Consider the following 22,656-nt stretch of genomic DNA (forward strand, 5'->3'; position numbering starts at 1 on the left):
AATCTCTCCCTCGTTTATCTCTGCAGTGTCCACCCCTGTGAGGCCATCTCGCATAAAAATGTATCTATAAAATCTTTATTAAGGTGGTAAATTTTAGCACAATTAATAACAACAGCGTGCAAATTGTTATGGAGCATCTGCTAGTGCAAACACCATTAGGGGAATCAATTAGCAGTTTGCAATGCTGAACCACATGGTTGTGATCTTGTTTTTAACATTGAAAAAAGTGATGATTGACAAGGTGGTGCATCATCTATTTTTCATGCACTACTCCATCAGGTGGTGATGACATAAAAGAGAAACAGCCCAACAGAGAGAAAAGGGCTGGAGGGTACAGGGGAAAGGGAGGGACGCTGCCTGCTGCAGGGAAGTGGATGAGGAGAAAAGCCAAGTGTGCCAATAGGAAGAACCGTGAAGAGGAAAGAAAAAAGCAACAAATATGATTACGTGGAGAATGAGTGGAAAGTAAAAGCCAGAAGAAGTTAGAGAACAAAGGGAAGATTAGAGGGAAGGACAAATAGGTCGAAGGAGTCACTCACACGTGGAAGATGGTCTTCTGGTCTCCTACCACCTGGCCGTCCCCCACCGTCAGGGTGTCATAGCCTCGCTCCAGGTCAAAATCCTCAAATGTCAGCTTGATCACCTAGACAACAGCAGGGACATTGCCAAGACCACTGTAAACGACAGATGCTTGAATGCTCTTAACAGTCGGTGCAGAGGAGAGACCCCTACCCGTCTGTGACTGCCCATCCCTCTGTCCATCCATCAGTTTATTTTGAGTGTTTGTCCGGCACAATTCCATTGACACACACGGTTTACATTTTTTTAAAGTTTTCCCATAAATACCCACACCTACATGAATCTTAATTGTTCTGATTCCAATTACAACTGTTCCAGTTTGATGTGGCAACAAAGTTTTGTTGACACATGTGACAGGTGTGCAAAATATACTCAGCCAATCTACTGATTATTAAACCTCGCCCACTAATCAAATATCTGATTGCCTGCCAGACGGTCTGCATGACCCCTACGAGCTGGCTCATGAAATCAGCAGGTTGCAGATGCCTCTGTGGCCCATCAAGCCAGACTCGTGACTTAAAGCACATCAGGACATGTGTCAGGAAATGTGAGGTTATCCCCAAGGTGAATAGTTAATCATTAAGGTGACACACAAGTTTTAAAAGATTTATGAACTGGAAGGCAGAGTTATTCATTTAATCTCATTTCTATGCTGCAGGTGGGACGTTGTGAGAGGTGAAAAAAAAGTAAGAAGAAAGAAAAATTGTGCCCGAGCTGAAAGAAGCAAAGGGCAACTCTAATAAAGACAGACAGACAAAGAGGGTTTGATCATGATAATGCAAAATGAAACATAAAGACAAAACATCAAGGTAATGTGGGAGACTAAAATATAAATACATATAAAGTAAAACAAGAACTGTCTTTACCTCCAGTGTTAAATTGGCTGCCAATGATTTCCACCAAATTCGTAATGTTTTCAGAGGGCTGAGAGAGCCAGGCCTAATGAAAAAGCTTATATAAATGCAAATTGCATTCTGTCCTATGTTAAACCCAGTGGCTAATGAAAATTGCCACAGTGGAGATAAGAGATGGATGGTGTGTAGGCAAAATAGGTCAGATCAATAGATGAATAGACTTTCACATCACAAACTCATCTCCCATCTGTAAGTCAACAGGAAGTGAGGGTGGAATGAACAGGAAAGGAAAAAAATCACAGCAACCACACACACATTATATATATATATATATATATACACACACACATACATACACACGTGTCTATAAATACATATACACATATAATGTATACACATGTGTACATATACAGTATGTATATATTTATATATATACACATACATATATGTATATATGTATATTAATATACATATATACACAAACATATTTGTGTATGCATATACACATACACACATGTATACATATACACATATATATATGCATATACATACATATATATATATATATATATGTATTTGCCATGTCGGACATTTCGGTTGTTTCAGAAGAGAGACGCCACTGTCCCTGACACTAACAGATAAACATTTAAATGATTGGCCAGAGAAAAGCAGCTTCAGGACATACAGAAGAAGCAACAATTGACAAGAACCCACAAGGCTGCATCTCGGTCTTAAAGAGCAGAGTCATGTCCTACCCACATCCCTTTGCAGTTCCGCCTCAGTCTCCTGCCTGACCTAACGTCTCCTCTGGCTAGACTTATGGAGATGGGCAGGAATGTAAGCCCGTTGCATTTCTAAGCAGAAAAAAACTGCCTCGCTCCATCATCATCTGCAGCGGACAACAGGGCGAGACACTGCCCAAAGTAGCTTGGTATATGCATGGGTGTCTATATACTTGTGTATGTGCGAATGCAAACATAGCGAGGGGTTGGGTATGTCTAGAGTGTATCCGACTACCCACTCTGCCTTGACTTTCACCTCACACAGTTTCTACTTAACTCGGCAAAGTGCAATAAGAGAACATATGTGTGAAACCATTTTGTGGGAGTTCAAAGAAGGATATTTGGCAAGAGAGCAGCTGGGTGGCCTTGAACACAACTCCAAAGTTAATAGTCTGAACAGAGTGGCGTTGACACTTTCATGATATCCTCTGAGCATGCTCTCAAGTCCATTCCATTTTTACTTTTTTCTCCTCTTCCTCTCCACACGTGATTCTATCAACTCTCTTGGTCTCCTGTTGGATCATTTACACTATTCTCCCCCACCTCTTTCATTTCCCCTTATGTTCCCCATTGGTCTATGAGAGAGCTTTAGTCACATGGTGTGCTCAATATTCCCCAAAATGTCCAGTAGCAATTATCAAAAGTATAAAGTGAGTCATGTGTGTCAGAGAAGAACTTCCTTTCAAATTCCCTTTTTTGACAGGTGCAAACTCACCAGTCAGCTGCTTTTCAATTTGCTGGCAGTTAAACACGCCACTTAACGCACCGCTAGAAACAGGCGATTACAGTAGCAAAGCTACATGCGATGACTTTTACCTTCGATGTGTCTGAGGCTGTGATGAGCCAAGTGCAGTTGGCATTGTTGTCATACTGGACCGGGTAGTTTGGTGATGTGATGACGCCACTGGGTCCTCTCAACTGACCCCCACACATTGGTGCTACAAGAAAAGACACAGAAAGTGGCAAATGTTTAGTTCAGTTTAACGCACACATTTCCATTTATAAACTACAACAGGCGTAGCATCCGTCAAACCGACTCCCGATTTCATGTTGAATCTCCAAGTCATGCTGGTTGACTACTAGTCATACCTCAACGACCGCAGCCTTTACCTGTTACGGTTTCTTATTTCCTTTAAGTAATTTGAATTTGTGCATTATGTGTAGTCGTACATTTTTAGGGGTGTTTTCTGAATACTCAAGCTCTACCAAGCGAGATGGATAGCATCCTAAAGAGAATCCTAATAGCAGAAATGCCAAATGTGTATCAATGGCTTTTTTTCTTTTTTTAAACACATTCTTTAAACACTTGACTTGCTAATTTAGTGTTGCACCATGGACAACAGACTGATGAAAGACCCAATCAATTAATGATCACACTGTTCTAACACAGGTCTAACAAACACTAGGGAATAACAATTATAAGAATAAAATGAAGAATATGACATCAGACTGTCTCTATGATCCTCTGCTATTGTTAAATGTTTACAAATAGATTTGGACAGGCATTAATATAGAGCAGTTGGGTCCTATAGTGTAGGAGATGAGTATATCGGAAAGAAATACATAAACCAAAACTAGAATGGGCACTCGGTAGAGCGCATACCTTCGCATATCACAAGATTGGTCATTGAATTATGAACATGTTGGCATTAATTGCATGCCAATTGGATGAAAATTGACTTTGGCAAAAAGAAGATTTTGACCTTTTCATGACTTTGACCTTGACCTTTGACCCGATCGATCCCAAAATCTAATCAAATGGTCCCCGGATAATAACCAATCATCCCACCAAATTTCATGCGATTCAAGAATATGTTGACCTTTTCATGACCTTGACCTTGACCTTTGACCCGATCGATCCCAAAATCTAATCACATGGTCCCCGGATAATAACCAATCATCCCACCAAATTTCATGCGATTCGGTTTAATACTTTTTGAGTTCTCTGAGTAACACGCATACAAATAAATAAATAAATAAATACACAGCGATCAAAACATAACCTTCCGCATTTTCAATGCGATGGTAACAAGTGATACTCATTAAAACGAGGCGAGCAGTTAGCAAACCAAGCTTTAAAGGACAGTGTGACTTTTTGTTTAGGGGCCCGAGGGCGTCTACATGGCAGAACTGTTAAACACACCTTCAATTTAAAGCAGGATTTCTAATGAGTACTTTGAGGGAAGTGAGTGTGTATGTGTGTACATATGTAGGAGTATTAACCTGAAAGTATTTGATGGAGTCTGTACCAGCTACCCCGATTTAATGAGTTACATCTGAGATGGGTCCCGCTCAGCTGCTCCATATGTCACCCTCTCCTACCAAATCACCCCTTTTGAAATGTAAAAAGAACTTTGGCGAAGTTAAAGGGAGACTAAAGTAATTAATGTGAGCTCTGCTGACAGTTAGGGTGACCTTCATGAAAATAATGCAGCAGAGGATTCACACTGAAACTATAATATCAACTCCCATCTTTTCTATTTTTCATCATCGTGCCTGATACGCCCACAGCCTGTGTGATCAGTGACACACATGAAGGTGTATCATGATGAAGGCAAAGAGAACTGTGGATTTCATGTCAGGAGAATGATTTTGCAGCCAGAGATCACTTTTTTATTTCTTGCGCAAATGATAGTGATGTAGAATTTAATGTTGACCAGTGCTAATTTAGCATACAGATATTCAATTATTCCTGGATGATGTTTAATCTCCATTGAAGTAGAACAAAGGCGTAGTATCAAGAGTTAAATGAGGATGATGGAATGAGATATTCTTAAAAGGGCACTTTTACTGAAATTATTCTCTCAATCTTTACATAACAAAGAAAACCAACTGAATGCGATACTGAGGCCTGCATTTAAATAGGCGCAATCACTTCTGTGTTCTCAGTTCAAAGAAGATGATAACACAAATGTGTCAGTACAAGGCCTTCATTACTGTTTATTGTTAGAAAACAATTATAATATTTATATATATATTCTGAAATGCAGATGACATACAGTATCTTAGATAGATAAATCATTATATGGCAAGGGCATGTTTCTGGTTGGCTCGTAGTTGCCTTCGTTGTTTGAATTATGGATTGAGGTTGGTTAGATTTCTGCACTGATTATTGTTTACAGCTTGAGAACTTGAGATGCAAGAGTTGGAGTTGAGACAACTCACACAACCACAGTTTTTCACAAGTAGCCAGTTAACAAGCTCATTTGTAAACCGGTAAAATACACAATCTTTTTTTGGGAGTAATGATGAAGCATTACCTTTTTCTTTTTTTAATGACGTTGGTGCTGACCAGGTTCTGCTGACCAGGTTCTGCTGAGCAGGTTCTGCTGTACAGCGCGTTTTTACAAAATGTTCACTGAATCAGCTGCAGCCAGTTCTTTAAAGCCGAGGGCCCACTTCATGTCCACATTGTTAACACATTGTCACTTTAAACACTGATATAACTTCCCGATTAAGTCTTTTTTTGTTTACCTTTGCAGAATGTCTCTTCGACCAGTTATTTAACAAGACATTGCTTGTGATGTTGGAACATGCAGAATTTTAAACACTACAGACCTTTTTTTTTTTTTGCTAGTCATGACAAACATGCAGCTTTGCACTGATCAAAGTTAGTGCATTTTACCATTTTGCTGGTTTCAGATTAATATTCACAATCAGAACTGTGAAATTGAGACCAGAGAAGAATACTTTAAAACATATTGATATGCAATTTGTAGTTTTCTAAAATAAAACATTTAAGTAAGGGCCAGAATGCTGAACATGTCTTCTTAATTGGAAATGTTGGGTACTGTTGTTTTTTTATACTTGTACCCTCTGAGAACACTACCACTAGATTAAATACGAATGAGTCCTGCTCCAATGAATACTTTACAAGTCAGATACCCATCAATTGAAGCAATTATTCTCCACAAAAAAAGTGAAAAACAAATCAACTCTGCATAATTCAGTTCACTGAGGCTGAAAACGGAATTTGAGGAGCACATGAGCATCAGGACCAGCACACAGGGAGTCTGACCACTCTTACGGCCCATCACAAAAGGGTCAGGAGTGAGGAAGATATAACTGATGGGCGGCATTATGCCAGCATCGCTAAACAGCAGGAAGCAAAAGGATGCTGGCCAGAGGTCAAAGTCAGGGCAGTCACAATATAATGACAAATACTTAATCACAAAAAAAAGAGGGGAATAAAAAGACTGAGCATCTATATATATTGACAGCAATGTCACAAGCAAACACAACTAAATCCGTTTGAAAATATAGATATCAGTCAGTTAGACTACCACCATTACACATATGCAGAGGTGTACGAGCAACATGTCAATCCTTACCTCTGCATATGGGCCGATCGTCACTCCAGCCCACATAGCTGTCCGTCACCCGGAGACAACTGATGCTCTTTGAGCCCTGCAGTTCATAACCCTCGTCGCAGGAGAAATGCACAGTGGCTCCTCGCCTGCGGTCAGATTGCATACAGGGAAAACACATCAGCATTACAAAACCTTCCTGGAAAAATCACCTTTTAGCAGTGGGAGTGCACATGGGCCGGGAGTACAAAGAAGAAGAAAAAAGATGCAAACTGCTGACAAAAATAATACATATTTTCTAAAACACCCCGGGTGTGATTGCCAAAAGTGCTGCATTGTGGGAGGCATACGTTGCCAATTTGTCTGTGTTACAGTTGACCACTGATAGAGACAATAGCTCTCATGGGAATGAAACTCTATAATCTCGCCAGTAATATGTCCATGCCACAAAGGAAGCCCATTAGTGTGCAGTGGCTCAAATGGTAGGGTATTTGTTTTAGTGTTCACATTTCACACTTCAGAATTGTTGCAGTGGCTTTATGGGTCATGCCATTAGGTAATGTGCTTGAGCACATTTCAAGATTCAGTGCCTGATTCTTATAGCCCCACCGTTGATTCAATCTCAACTGTTAACAAAATTAAGATCATCAAAGGTGTCCTGGGAGATAATTTTGGAATTAATTTGCAACTGAATTTTAAACAGCAACATTTCAAAACTGGGGCATTTCTGACACTCATTGACTAATGAACGTTGTCCCATTATTACAACAGTTAACTTCCTTTCTCTACTTCCCAGAGAAATTGAAAGTGGAACTAATTAAACTCTGATTTTAAACACAAGACAGATTAACAATAAATGTAAAACAAAACTGAAACAATAAACTGTCACAGAGCACGCTCAGACCCAATTAGGCCAATTAGAAACCTTGTGTTATAGCTACTTATTTGAAGAATAATGACAAAAGTCACCTACATTTTTTTTTATGGATGCAATATCTACAAAAAGTATGGAAAGAAATTACCCTGCAATTTTTTCCGAAGCCATATAGAACTACACTGCAAAACCCAAGCTAGTATCGCAAATAATAGTATTAGAGAATAATAGGGTAATAATTTGTATCAATGGAAAAGCAATTCTTAGAAAACTGATGACAATCTTTTCTACCCAAATGTATTTTCTATCAGTCACATTGTGTCAATCAGCCAGTTATTGTTCAGTAATTGCCACCTCATTAATATGCTCCGTAAAACATTTACCTGAAGTCTGTGCCTTTTCTTTTTCCTCGGTCAGGGATCCCCGGGTCTGGACACATGTTGTGTCCCTGTGCAACACCCATCTGAGACACTAATCAGAGAAAGGGAAAATGAGATGACAAATTGTCCAACAAAAGAAAGTTTCAGAAATATTGTTCACTTGAAAAAAATTACCATTTTGAAGCATTACAGAAGATTTCAAATTCATATCGACATGCCTATGCTTTCCCCCCAAGCTGGTTGCACTACACGTACCTGGCCATTGTAAACATGATACATAGGGGCAGTCCTTAAACCACAGCCTAACATTAGTGAAAGGAAATATTGGACTTCTATTTGACATCACGTGTTGGCTGTGTTTCAAGTTTGGCTCGGTGTCTTTGCAAAAAGTCTTTCCAAGCATGGTTCCCATTAGAAGATACCAAAAATCATAATAACGAGTGTTAAGGCTCATTGTTATGAATGTAATTGTTGTTTACTTTCTGCCCTCTGGTGGTCAATAGTCACGTTATCATTACAGAAGAAATGTAAAGATAATCTTAATATTTGATATTGATTGATTCCCAATGCACTAGCTTTGCACACATCAGGTAATTCTACATTCACCTTTACCGCTCCCTCCATTGCTCTGTTTATTCATGTCACTAGGCGCAAAACAGTGGAAGGAAAAGTGCCAGACTGGGTCAAATATACTTGACCAACCTGGAAAGCCCATCTGACTGAGTGGGAGGGGTCAAAGGTCTGAGGGGCCTACCAACGTGACCCCTGCTTATTGGCAAGGATCCCAGTGTGAGGCAAGATGGCAATGCATTTTAAACAAGGCTTACTGGTATCAGCAGAGGCGATTAAACTGAATGTATTTATACAGACTTATCAAGACTGACAGTCTAAATTAATTTTACGGATGCAAGGGGAAAAAATCAAAGTAATGGACTTTTTTATTATTTCTACATATTTGATAAAATGTGCTCAAGCTGTAAAGTAAAGTGAAAATAAAAAGCATAAAAGCAATGCAAGTGAAGGAAAAGAAGAAAAAAGTTAACTTTTTGAGAGACATAGGGAATAAAAGCATAAAGTTGGAGGTAGAAGTGGATTCACATAATTGTAAATGGCCGTGGCCCTGAATTATCATTAAAACGGCTCTTTTTTCGTTCTACAGCTTGTTCTGAAATCCTTCGACATCCCTTTGTCACTTTCGTCAGGTGACTCATCGCTATCAAGTTGTGAATGTTAGAGATGTTCAAATAAAGCTGAATGGGCTAATAAGCAGTGAGCTCAGACAGAGGGTGAGACGGTGATGCTGACTTAGAGGTGCTTCCATTTTGCCACACTGTGCCTGGGAAATATCTTGTTTTATATGGTCGAGTGATTTCCTCCCTTGTTTACTTCGGGGACATTGCACCGAGTAAGTGAAACTATTCCTGTCACATCAGTTTATTTGCAAAATAAAGTTGACTCTTAAGGTTTACAACTTACACACTGATATCTTGTGGTGGTTGTCTTTACTCGGCAACATCTTCACACCTCGAGACTTAAGTTCAGTCATCTTCTTCACTGTAGACGACAACAGAGCAGAGAGACATATAAGACAGCGGGAAGTGCAATAATGACGCCCACACATTTCAGCAGAGCCTAAAGGTTTGCAGCAGATAAAGTGTATAATACAAAAGATTCCATAAACCATTGCCTACACCCACCCAGATATGTTCACAGCAGTTTTAACAAAGCAATTTAACAACAATGCAGTTGTTGTAGTCACTGAACTTTTTACAAAAAATAAAACCAAACTTTTCAACCACAAATGGATCTACATCATATATATGTAATGTCAGACCATAACAACTCTACATTTAGTTTAAATTTAAGAAGAAAGCTTAAAAATGTACAATATATTTGCGGATAGAAAGGTGCAGGGAAAACAATTACATTATGAGGATTAGAGGGCGGGGTAAATGAGGAGCAAAAGCAGGTAATGCAGTTACGGTTTTATACAATGAATATATTTAGACGATTGTGTTTTAGGATAATTGTGGAGAAAATAAACTAAACAAAGCTATCATAGCAGAGTCAGAGGCTCATCTAAATGCATACTTACTCACAACATTTAAAAACACCATCAGCATTGTCTCTGCAACCCTTTACACTCGTCCTATTGAATTACTTTGATGTTCCTGACAATTATGGAACTTCACTTATTTTGCACAAGTGTGTTTTATTCTTGGCTCAGTTTTAGCTGCATTGTATTTCAAAGACAAAAGTCTTTTATTTCTGTGTCTGAACTAAAAATGCTAATACAGAATTGTTTTCAGATTTCTTAGTTAGGAGAGAAATTCATGTTTCTAGTGAGGGAACTAAGCTATGAAATTAAATATTTTTCCTGTGTCACATCAAATGAAAGACGCTGAAGAATACAATATACAATAAAATAAATGATGTAATGATGAACATGGCTGGTAGGAGATGAGGGATGGAACATTGTTTACTCTAATTCAAGTATCAGCCTCCAATTTATCTCTGATCTTCCAAACATATTTTTCTAAAAATTGAACCCGTACACCCGCTAAACCCCTAGTTTCTCCCCGTCTCTCATTTCTCTCTCTTCTTATTCTTGTCTCATCCTCTGAGATTTCCAGCGGATATCTGCAGGTGAGGTCCTTAGAGATCTTCTTTTAAGTGGATGATCATTTTCCCCTGCTCATTCCTTTTCAAAGTTGTTTCGTAGACCTAAAATGGATGCACAGGGGAGACAATATTGTCCGTGTGTGTGTGTGTAATAAGTCTTAATCCTAAAGGAGACTTGTGAAACAAGTGAAGAATGATATTTAGATATTGGCATGACGGAAAAGTTCAGTTGGTCACCATAAAGAGTCATCTTTCAGGGACCAAGAATATCTGAATGGAATATCATGAAAATCCATTAATTTTTTTTGCTGATCCCTCTGTAAAAAATAACGAGCGTCCTTTTGTAATATCAAAACCTGTCTTCATCTCACCTTGGTACTGAGCGCTGAAACCTCTCAACTTGTGGTTGCCATCAGAGGTGAAGTGAAGACGAAGCCAATTCTTGCTGCTAATGATGGGTGAGGGAAGGTTGGGGCCAGTGAACCTATCGACACAGAAACAGAGAGAAGAGTGCCTTTGATTATTAACATTTGACCACGTGACTGTTTTAATAAGCACCTGGAAAAGGAAGCAGATAGCAAACTGCGGTAGTATTTAGCATATCCTGTACTCTCGAAAATTTATTTTGGGCGAGGCATGTACCAGTGCCATCTGTAGCATCAGTCGAAGCACTCCGATGCAATGAAGTCAATGTGTACCTGTTGAAAAGTTCATATAATACAACTTTATTAATAAACCATAAAATTGATTTGGTTGGTGATTAAAGGATATCATTAATCATTTATTAGACTGAAGAAAATGTCTACACTGCCAAAAGCACACTGTCTCTGTTAGCTGGCAAGTTGTTCTTGAGTCATGGGTGTCAAACTCATTTTCACCCTGGGCCACATCAGCATTATGGTAGCCTTCAAAGAGCTGCTTGTACCTGTAACACTACATAAAACTATGAACTACTCCCTAGCATATTGGTAAATAACTGTAATGGCATTTGATCATTATTATGCAGGTGTACAAATATTGCACATGCATTTATATAAATGTAAAAATCCAACAAATAAATACTTCCAAGACTGCTAAGAACATGTGTAACATATCACCTGCTCTCACACCTGTATGTGGTCTAGGGGTCACCTGCTCACGTACGTGCACTGCTAGGAAGCTTGCGCGATTTCTTCGGCCACAATTAAGCTATCTTTCACAGCAGCATCATTTTGGGCTGTAGCTTTTTTGAATATATTGAGATGCGGTTGCAATCTGCCTTTTAATCCTTGAACAGTTTGTTTTTCTTGGAGGCGACATTTAGCTAACGTTACTTGGCTCCGTGTTTGGTGTCAAAACGCTGACCTGAATTGTAGTCCTTCATCACCGACACTAACTAACTTAATTTACCTCACAACAGAGAAGACTTAAGCTAGTTTACCGGTTTATCTCCTTGAAGCACACACATGTCTTCACTTCCATCTTTTTTAAATGGACTTCCCTCTCCATCAAACACTCTCTTCGTGGACAATTTTTTTTTTCGTCATTCTTTTTCCAACTTCATCACTTGTCTTTAGTTAAACGCAGAGATGGAAACACTGCTTTCTCGCGGTAGGATTCCGTTCATTCGCGTGTCACAAAATCAACATGCATTGTGGGAGATGTAGTCTATGGTCACTGTACTGTTAAGCGGCATAGACTTTCATTTTAAGACGATCATATGCCTTTCAAGCTGTTGCAGGCTACATCAAATGACATCGTTGACACTTATATGGTCTAGAGTAGACACTTGTGTCTCATTTGGTGCAGTCCCAGCAGAACTATATGCCACAGATGATCATTTCAGGGCCACTTTTGCTGAAAAACATCTGTATGCATGTAATTAACTGGCTATTGGCTTTTTCTGCTCCAAATATTTATTATACTAGCCTACACAAATCCTGGTTGAAATCCTTGGTATGTTTTGGGATAATCTCAATGTCACTTTGTTGATTGAATTATGTATTTTTTATTTGGTTTGTCTCATGTATGTCATAAACTAGAAGTATAACATCTTGCTGTATTGGGTATATCCTGCTGTATGGAGAACTGTAGCTCTTACGAAAGTATCATCTTTTCAATTCATTAACTTCCATTGTAAGGATAAATAATGTGTGTTCATGCTTATGTTTTGTGCCATATAGTTATTATGTCATTCATCGGATTTACAATAAAGTCAAGTCCAATGGCAGACTATACATTATAGAGGCCGTCAGAACCTGACAGTCTTTCCGGTAATTGTCCTGTTTGTTGATAATAATTATACTAATGTTTCAAAATTAATGTGGCCTTGACTTAGATATGTTAAAATGTTACACCTTAATGAGCCATTAAAGAGAAGGTCTGGTACGAAGGAGAAACGATAATGTTAACGACTCTTAACCAAACCGTGGCCCAATAAAAACATGGGAGAGGACATATCCGCATTGGCATTTGCAGAGAAAGGACTGAGACTGCTTTGAAACAGTGAGTTGTACTTCACACACACTTATAGTGTCTCCTGATCTGTATGCTAATGAGGTCTGTTGCTTACCAGGCACTTTTTCAGTTGATAAAGTCAAAGTCATTTGGGGACAACATAATCTTTTATTTTAAGACACACACGCATTCACACACAAGACAGTACATGTACCCATATACTGCAGGTACACATTCCCACAAGTGTGTGCATTATTCTAACTGCCAATCTGTAATTTACATTCACCCCAACTGACAGTAAAAAAGCAAAAAGAAACCAAAGTGAAAATGCAATCAAATAATGTAATCAATCTGAGAAAAAGACTGGAAAAAGACATTTTGCAAGCGAATAATTCTTCTTCTTTGGATGCATACATATTTTTGTTTACTGATGCGCCAGACACAAAAGAATAAAACAGCTTTAAGCATACTGCTCCATCAAAAAAGACCAGGACCTACTATTGGGAGAAATTTAGTCAAATGAAGGTATGTGGTTGAGATTTGTGACTGATAACTCTGTAGAGCTCTTAGGATCATTTCATGTGGGTGTCTAGATGTAAACATAATTAGCTTGGATTTAGATAAAAACAGCACAACTTGTTCATGGGGTAAACAATTTGTTGTAATTGGGGCCTCAGATTCAGTAGCGCAACCTAGCGAAGCTAAACAAAATGCTCAACTAATGGACGAGAGACAGAAAGAGTAGAGCGATTTTTGAATATAGTTTTGGCCAACAGGCTGGACAAATTGCAACAGAGTAATTAGACAAGGATGGAATGAGAAAGAGAGATGACATATCAAAATGTCAGCGATTTGACTTTTTCAGCCACATTACACGCAGACAGCAGGAAGATGGAGCGGAGTGCCGAAAAGAGAGGATGCCACTGATTAAAAGGGTGTGTTTCTCCCTTCTCCCATGGCTGCTTTCAAGATGTAGAAGGTGTCAACAAACTCACCCCGTTGAAGTGAGCTTCACTAATCAAACAGTTGTGTCACAAAAGGTTAAGGTCAGTATCAGGAGCCTTGTTTGAGTTGACCCTGTCCTGATTAGGTAAAGAAGCTTGTTTTAATACTTAGTGTCTTTGGTAAAATGCAAAGAAGCCTTGATGAAAAGTGGGGGTGTTTAGAGTGTATGCAAGGTATGTGTGTGTAAAAGTGTTGATCACAGATTGTGTATAACATGGGTTGCATGTATATGCCACAAACTCAATTGCTGAAGCAACATTGTAAAATTAAACTTGATGGGAAAACAGGAGACAACCATATCATCATTATCCCACAACAATTCAATCACACACTCTCAGTCTTTACTGGCTGTACATCTTCTTTGTTTATATATGAGCAGAATTATGTCTAGTTTTTTTTATCAGATTATTATTTGTTCCTTCATTTCAGTGCAGCCAGGGAGCTGCGCGGCACAATGAAAATCAGGCGGAAATGTGAGGCCATGTTGTAAAACACTAGCCATGATTTACAATGGCCTCAACATACCAGAGCCCGGTTGAAGTTGCTCTCATTTTCAACAATGGCGGCAAATCAAAATGTCCCTTTGAAATAAAGAGCAATATTAGCTGAATTCAACTTTCACTAACACACAACTGGCACACACTAGAGACTGACGTCAGGTTCTGATAAACTGCGGCAATAGCAGAAGATAAGGAACTGAACTGTATGCCATTGAAAAAGTAGCATGAGGGTCAAACACACCACTATAAATATCACTTTGACCAAGTGTCACCTCTGCCTTTCCCCATTTCACTGTTCGCTCCTTTTGCTGGAAACATTAAAGTTTTAGGGGGAACTTGACCATGTGGGAGGAACAGAAAAAGTCCTGAGCTGGCTTATGGAGGTCTGCTGAAGGTTATCGTAGCCATTTCTTTCGTTCTTTTTTCACCTCACCCTATCACGCTCCCTCTTTCTGGCTGAAAATATTAGATTGTATGCGGAATTGTCTTGAGAGTGCAGTGCTAAATCAGTTTCCATTTCCAGGCCCCAAAGCTCTCAGTCTGAGTCAGACTTTTTATGATTGTCCAAGAAATGTATTTTGGGCATCGCAAGGTGAAAGAAGCAGCCAGTGGTGTTCTTGACTGAGGGTATACGCTTTGAACCACAGGCCGACTCAGTGCTTTCTTGAAAGCAGCTTGGTTCTGATGGAGCTCTGTTACCTCCATTGCATGTTATCAACATTCATAAAAGACCTGAAATGGTTTAATGGGTACGCGCTTTCATTGGCAACATCCGATTTTAAAGTATCTGAAGTCGGATTTGCAAATGCTTGTTGTATATACTTGTTTTTCCTTGACATGTTATGATTGAGGGTCTTCTGAATACACAAGACCAGTCAGGATACATTTACACAACACTAGCTTTGAGATACTTTCCATACTGATGAGATGTGACTCATTAAATTGTTAATGCCTTTCAGGATTCTGAACAAAGGTCGTTGTCATAACGCAATTCAGCAACCCTTCCCAGTGGAATGGGTCTTTTTTTCTGCTTTATATTCATCGTTTAATGTTATCTGTTTTCTGTTCAAAGGTCGGAGGTGTCAAATTACCCAATGCATAATCAGTGATGGGCGGAGTATAGGTGTCAAAGGTGACTAGCTCCACATTAGGATCAAACGCTTGAAATCACCGTTCAGCGAATTAATTCATCATTATGTAGCATCAGATGACCGCGAATACATTCATATGTGGATGGTTGCATGCATGCAGTGGGTAAGTTCTGGACGAAGAACGTCCCCATTAATTTCAGCTACTTAGGTAGATCAATCAGAGCTCTGCTCAGTATGCAGGTCCTGGTGCTTACAGCAGACGGGGGTCACAGTGACTTTAAAGCCAAAACTTTCCGCATTTTAATGAGGCTATTTGAATTATAGCACAGGCTAGTTTATCCAGATGTGCATGCAGGCCCACAAAACACCACTAGCCAACATTCAGTCAGACAAACAAATACTCAAATATCAATACATTATCTCTCACTCTAACTCTCTATATTACTGCCTAACTAACACACACACACACACACACACACACACACACACACACACACACACACACACACACACACACACACACACACACACACACACACACACACACACACACACACACACACACACACACACACACACTACCTTCAGGGCTAAAACAAAGCGAATCAGTGGGGAAGACCTTTAAGTCCAGAAGGGCAGTATTAAAGCCCAGTCAGCAGAGCTGTGACCTTCAGATGTAACCAAGACCAGACACAAGGGGATTGAATGAACCACCAGAATCACCCTGCTTCAAACAACAGAGAACCCTCAACACCAACCATTAATTTCTTTAACAAGCAACCACCCAGGCAGGAAAGACCATCAACCTTAAACTATAAGTTAAGGCCAACGTATTAAGGGTGGCCTTCAGGGTAGTTATGTCTCATGCTGCTGTTGCATAAAAACACGGCCTTGCAGAGTTGGTTGAAACCTCCACTGGCCAAGCCAGTAAAACTGCAGACACATCAGAGTCAGCTGCTTACTTTCCCTTGGACTCCTTAGTCCAAGAGCTAACATGTATGTTCATCATCCTTTCTCAGCCCTTATATATTATTCATGCGAGACCTCTGGCCCAATCAGAACGCCCTGTTGAGTCTTCTCAGGGATTATTTTTTTCCTCTTCCCACAACTCACGTTCTGCCCTCCATGATTGTTAGAAACACCAAACCGGCCTTCATCTTTTTATCTTCATCTTTTTTTCTTTTCTTTTTTAAACATTTCTTCAAGTTTATCTTGAAGCTTTCTAAAAATGCACTTCGGTGAGTTTTTTTTTTTTTTTAAGTGTAAATTAAGTAGATGATAAAACCCATTTCAAGCTCAGGGATAACTCTATGGGTATGACTGCTATTTGACTTCCTTTGATCCTGCCATTCATAACCAATAATCACAATGACATTTCCTCCTCCATTACAACTGAGGTCTCTTTATCAAAGTCAGAAACAATAAAAAAGACAAATGTAGTAGCCACACAGACATAAATCAGTCAGGGACATCAACATAATTCAAGTCATGGTTATGATTTGTCACATTAACTGAGGGCTGTGTAGAGAAAGACTGCCAGGTTAATATAGGTTTAAGTTAAGTCAGTAAGAGTTTTGGATTTTTGAGTAGATGTCTTTCCTTTTACCAAAGTAAAGCTCTTAGACTGACTGTGATCAATTTAAGAGCGTGTGGAGCTGGCTTCAAAGGCTGCAAGGTTATTTATGTATAGGGGACAGATGGGGGACCCCCAGGGACTCCTAGAAACCACAATCAAAGCAAAAATGTTAACATATTTGTTCTCAAAACTATCATTTTTGTAATTAATGTTAAAAAAAAAGAGATTATTAATATTTTAGGAACATAACCGTTAATTTGCATATTGTGTAGGAACAAATTGATTCATGTGAGGTCATACAAAACTTGAGAAATGAAAACAAGTATGCCCCTCCGGTCAATGAGTAACTCAGTTGATAGAAGTATGGGTAAAGTGACTTTCGGAGATATTCTGCAAACAGCCAAAAAGGCACAAAGACAAGGAGATGAAATGGGGCAGAAACATTAACTAGAGCAGCTCAATTCATGGAAGTAAAGAATTTAGTGCCACTCGTTCTGCAATTGATTCCAGTGTCAGTGTGATTTATTACTCTTCTTTAAAAAGTCAAGGTAGATGTAGGCAAAGTCACGGAGAGCAAAGCAATAGGACTGAACTGCTATCGAATGGACTGTGGAACAATGCTGATGAGGAAACCATACAGAGCCTAATGGCTTACATTATTGAATGTTTGCCTTTAACAAAATGACCTACACCGGCATTAATGACTTGTTTGACTAAGATGAAGCAACTGACGAATACAGACAATGTCCAACCAGTGGCTGTTCTCGCCATTTCTCCCCTTTCGTTTGATTTCTCTCTAACCTAGCTTACAGGGCATGCCACTTTGCTATCTTCACCGAGCAAGGTTGCGGAAAACACACACACACACGCACCCTAAAACACAAACACACAGACACCCACGGCGTCAATCACATCATACAATTGAGAACGAATATGTGTGCGCTTCCCAATGGGTGTAATCGCCTGCGAGCGGTATTGAATGTGTGGTTAAGGGGAGAGAAACTAATGAGTTTCCAAGGTCACCCTTAAAAGCGGCAGTGATAATTGAGCCCTCCCTGTGGATCTATCAAACTAACAATAAACAAATGTCTATAATATCCTTCGGCCGTCTGCAAGGGCATCATCCTTATCTTTGACAAGAGGTTTTGAGGGGAAGTGCATAGAGGATTATTTTTAAATAAATCATTCTTAAGGTCAAAACTTACAGTGCGTGCATTTAGTAGGTATGACTCTAAAATAGTTCTTCCCACTACCGGCAAAGCTCACTACATGATTCTGACACCAGCGCTACCAATGACCAACTCGTTATATTGCTCTCCCACCTGGAGAGTCATGCTCGACAGCTGTTCAGAAGCAAATGGCTTTTGTGAATCATCAAAGAATAAGCAACAGAACCAGTGGCGATATCTGCAATTCAAACACTGCAAACTGAAGCATCAGTGATATTGGTTTGACGGTTAATAAAAGATTTAAATAAAACATTTCAACAACTAATTGATCCTCCAAAAATAAAGCTAGCCTGGCTCTGTCCAAAGGTAACATATTCTGCACAAATAGCAGCTCAGAAAAGCTCACCAAGTAACACAATGACATCCTGACTAATCCTTGATGAAAAAATTACAATGTGTATTTTTTGCTGAAAGCTTCTGCTGGAGTAACCTCCTGGAAAACAACTAATTTTTTCTAAACTTACTTTTTTGTATGCACGAGATATACAAAAAAGATACAATATGTTAATTAGTAAGTTAATTAGGAAGTTTGAAGGATGATTGTGTTACCTCTGGGCGAAGCCAGGCTAACTGTGCTCCAGTTTCCCTTCTTGCTGGAGTTTGACATGTACAATGTAGACATGAGTGGTATTGACTTTCTCATCTGATTCTTAGCAAGGAAGCTAATTTTTTTATTACCCAAACTCCACCTTCAAAACAAATATGGACATCTTAGCATTTAACCACTCCTGTTAAATTAGCCTAATGCTTAATATGAAGACATGGCCAAAGTGAATTGATGTCTTAAAATGCTGTCCCTTTTTTTCCCCCTGAAGGGTTATTTTTGGTTTTTTTTTTGTCGATGTGAGGTTTTTGGGGGGGGATGATGTCTATGTGTACAGATTGTAAAGCACTCCGAGACAAATTTGTAATTTGTGAAATTGGGCTATACAAATAAACTGAATTGAATTGAATTCATGGTTTGGGTTTCCTTTTGAAATAAATGCTGTAAACATGTATATCCTACAGGCAGAATTACTGCAGGTGATACTGGCATTGACCAACGACATTGTTAGCACATTGAAATTATTTTTAACTGAATATTTTCTTGAAAACAAAATCCTGCAGATGACTGTCGATGGAAATTATTAGCTGGAAAACACAGTGGGACTACAGCTTGAAGCCGAGTCCAAGTTGACATTTTATAATAATTACAGATATTTTGTCTCAGGGTATATCATGACACTTTCTAAATAAGGTTATTTTGAGAATCCAAAATAACCCTGAGTAACTTTGATCACATACTTAGGAGAAATAAATGTGGCTCTCACAAAAATTGCCAATTAAAGACATCCCATATGCAGATAAACTATCAGTATCGCTGAGTCATTTATTGTGTTTTTATTGTGCTCATAAAGAGACAAAAAATTGTCTATGTTTTGTGGTCTGACAAAGGCTTTGATTATGCGTGATGTTATAATTGTATCGTGAAATTTCCATAAATATGTTGCATGAGCAACCGCTTGAAGATAGCAGCTGTGCACATGGCATTGTTGTGTCACACAGTGTTTAGTGATGTTTACTATAATAAATATATATTTGGAATCAGGTGAAATTATCAACGCCAATTTAATTATCAAAGCCTGCAGCTGTTTTAATTTGTTGAAATAAGAAGAACAGAAGATTCAATAGCAGTCAGGTTAAGATGGACATCTATGCTTTGCTGGACAAGTTATCTCTCTCCCTCCGTGTTCATGTCTCTCTATACCGCTCTGTGGTTTGGGTGTGAGCCGTTAGTTTTTCAGAGCGAGTGTAAGACGACGCAGTATGCGAGCAGACAGATGAAACCATGCTAATGATATTGAAACTGGCAACACTGTCAAATCCCCCAACACAGCCGGCACATTGTATTCCCTAGATACCAGAGCATCCTGAAATAAGTCAATTGTTATGCTACGAGAGAAGCTTCTCTGGATTTTTGCATGCATTTCGGTTTTAATTATTTATGAAATGTGTATGATTGCAGGGTTTCTGCCAGAAAAATTGGATGTGCTGGTGGCAATGATCTTTTGACTAAGGCCCAATGCAGACCAGCAACAGACTGATGGCAGCATTAAGGCAGGGACCTATAGTTTCTGCGATAACAGTTATTAAATGTTGATTAAGTTTAGCTTGTGATAGTTGCAAAGATAAATACCTCAGACCTGCTGTTTTCCTAGTGCTTTCACATATTAACCAACAAATAGTTGCCTTTTTCAACCATTATATCAATGTTTCCAACCGAGCCACCCCACTGTTACTGTAGTTTAAATAGCATTTAAAATTATGTTTGAAGTTCATATGGTCATAAAACACATGCATGATTTAACAGGAGCCCATTACAGCAACTTACTGGCATTCATAAAAATAAATTGCTTATAAAACTCTGTTGCTGTACAATCTGCCCCTATGTGCACTTTTTATAATGAAGGCATTGAATAGTGCAGAGTCAGAATTTTCACTTTTAAACAATAAGCCCCAAGGCTCCCACATATTAAAGGTTAACGTACAGTACATAAAGGTCGACATAAAGTATAAAGCAAACTAATTAACTGCGAGTGGGAAAAATATACAAGGTAATAACGACCATTAAAATCCAAATCGAATCCAGCAATTAAAACATAAAATTTGAAAGGCTATATGTGACTAACCGAACAGGTTATTATTTAATTTGACCAGTTTTTGTCATTGCCAGACCCAAATCCTCACACAGCCTGCTTGAATCAGCAGATAAATAGTGTGAGAAAATAGACTAGCAGTAGATTAATGACCAGAAGAGCTTTTTACCACACCAAAATGCAAAAACAATGTCTACTTGTATACCATTTTGTAATAAATAGGCTACCATTCACACACTTCACGTTTACGCTAAATCAACCGCTCCAATATATAACTACTATTTCATCTCTTCCATCAACAGCAATTCTCCCTAATATGTTACCAGTGTTAGCTATGTGTGATTCCTTACTCAAATTCCCACTGCACTGCAGTTACTGTTATCTTTTCAGTTGGACTCTGAAAAGGCTGCCTGAACAGAAATAAATAACACTGAAACTCTTTGTTCGGCCAGCGCTAGGTTCTCAACATGCATGGACTAAATGCCATTTAAATATATTCATGGTACTTGCACCTGTTCTAGGATCCAAAAGCTCCCCTTTATACCAGGCACATATTTTGTAAAGCAACTGAGGTTACAATTATGCAGATCAGGTGGTACCGTGTCGTTTTTGAACCATTTTGGCAAGTTGCGTACATTGTAAAAAAAACAGATTAGCACAAGTTTAACACGTAACAATGTCCTCATCCTTCCTTCACACACTACGGAAAGAAGTTCAGCTAAAAGCTCAAAATAACCATTATTATTGAGACAAAACACACTAAATGAGCAAAAACGATCCAGCAATATAAGTCTTATCACTCTTCTAACCAAAACTCATTGAACTACAACACAAAAAAAGAGAACAAATGAAGTTCATTTTATACAGCCATAACCATGAAACATGTCTTACCTTTGATATTAAAGGTTGTGTTTGAGGGAATATCAACTCTGCTAATGACAACTCCCACGTCAGTCAAATCACCCCTTCTGTATTCATTTGAGGCACATTTACTCTGCTTTCTGAGGATAATATGCATCTTGTCAGCTCCTTCTAGAGCCCATTAGGGAATGACCTGCAGCTTTTAAACTAAGAGGAGTTTATTTCATTTTGAAGCCGATCATCCTTCTCAGCCTCTTTTCCAGTGTGTGCTGTGCTGCTCCAGTATCACTGTTGTGTCTTTAGTCACCAAATATACAACATTGATCACACTTGTATGTTTTGGTTCTAGGTTTGTGCTTGCAACTGTGCATGCAGATAGTTTCATAAGAAAAGAAATGTGTCATTCAGTTTTAGCCGACACAGCAGTTACACACACTTCAGTTGCATATACAGAAACCCCTTTCCTTGAAATAAACACTAACTCTTTTGCAAATGCTTGGTTTGGGCTGGGTTCCACTAAGGACATGAGGCAATAGACTGAATACAGTTCGGTGTCAAAGCCAATGAAGTACATCGACATGAAGATAAGTACTCAACACAGCCATGGCAGGAAGACAAATAACACCTTGATCAACTAGCAACACTACAATGCCTCTCACATCTACACTTGTGTATTACTCTGGCCTTGAAGCACAATTTTGAAACTCTTCCTGTAACGGTCTTTCAAATGGACAACCTATTTATGATGACAGTGTGATGCTAAAGGCCACTACAGGTTAAATTGTTTCTCCATGATTTTGCAATTTGTACTGTCCCCTCCCTGTTGTGAGAATGATTTTTTAGACTCTAGCTTGAGCTGAGGAGGAAGTAAAAGAGATTTTCCTTTTCAGATTGTGAAGCCACATGTGTGGCTGTCTCCTGCAT

At 38.9% G+C, this 22,656-nt stretch overlaps 1 protein-coding gene across 1 annotated transcript in view; it reads right to left on the minus strand.

The window, feature by feature from the left end:
• The window catches only part of csmd2 (CUB and Sushi multiple domains 2), a 208,905-nt gene that overhangs the window by 104,723 nt on the left and 81,526 nt on the right, over positions 1 to 22,656 (minus strand). The window contains exons 6-11 of the mRNA XM_056417277.1: positions 10,770 to 10,882; positions 9,253 to 9,330; positions 7,780 to 7,867; positions 6,547 to 6,671; positions 3,032 to 3,153; positions 540 to 643 (exon numbers count right to left, since the gene is read on the minus strand). Coding sequence (XP_056273252.1) covers positions 540 to 643; positions 3,032 to 3,153; positions 6,547 to 6,671; positions 7,780 to 7,867; positions 9,253 to 9,330; positions 10,770 to 10,882 — 630 coding nt within the window. The remainder of the gene's footprint in view (positions 1 to 539; positions 644 to 3,031; positions 3,154 to 6,546; positions 6,672 to 7,779; positions 7,868 to 9,252; positions 9,331 to 10,769; positions 10,883 to 22,656) is intronic.

This window comes from Pseudoliparis swirei, chromosome 1 (genome assembly GCF_029220125.1).
Source record: "Pseudoliparis swirei isolate HS2019 ecotype Mariana Trench chromosome 1, NWPU_hadal_v1, whole genome shotgun sequence".
Taxonomy (NCBI): Eukaryota; Metazoa; Chordata; class Actinopteri; order Perciformes; family Liparidae; genus Pseudoliparis; species Pseudoliparis swirei.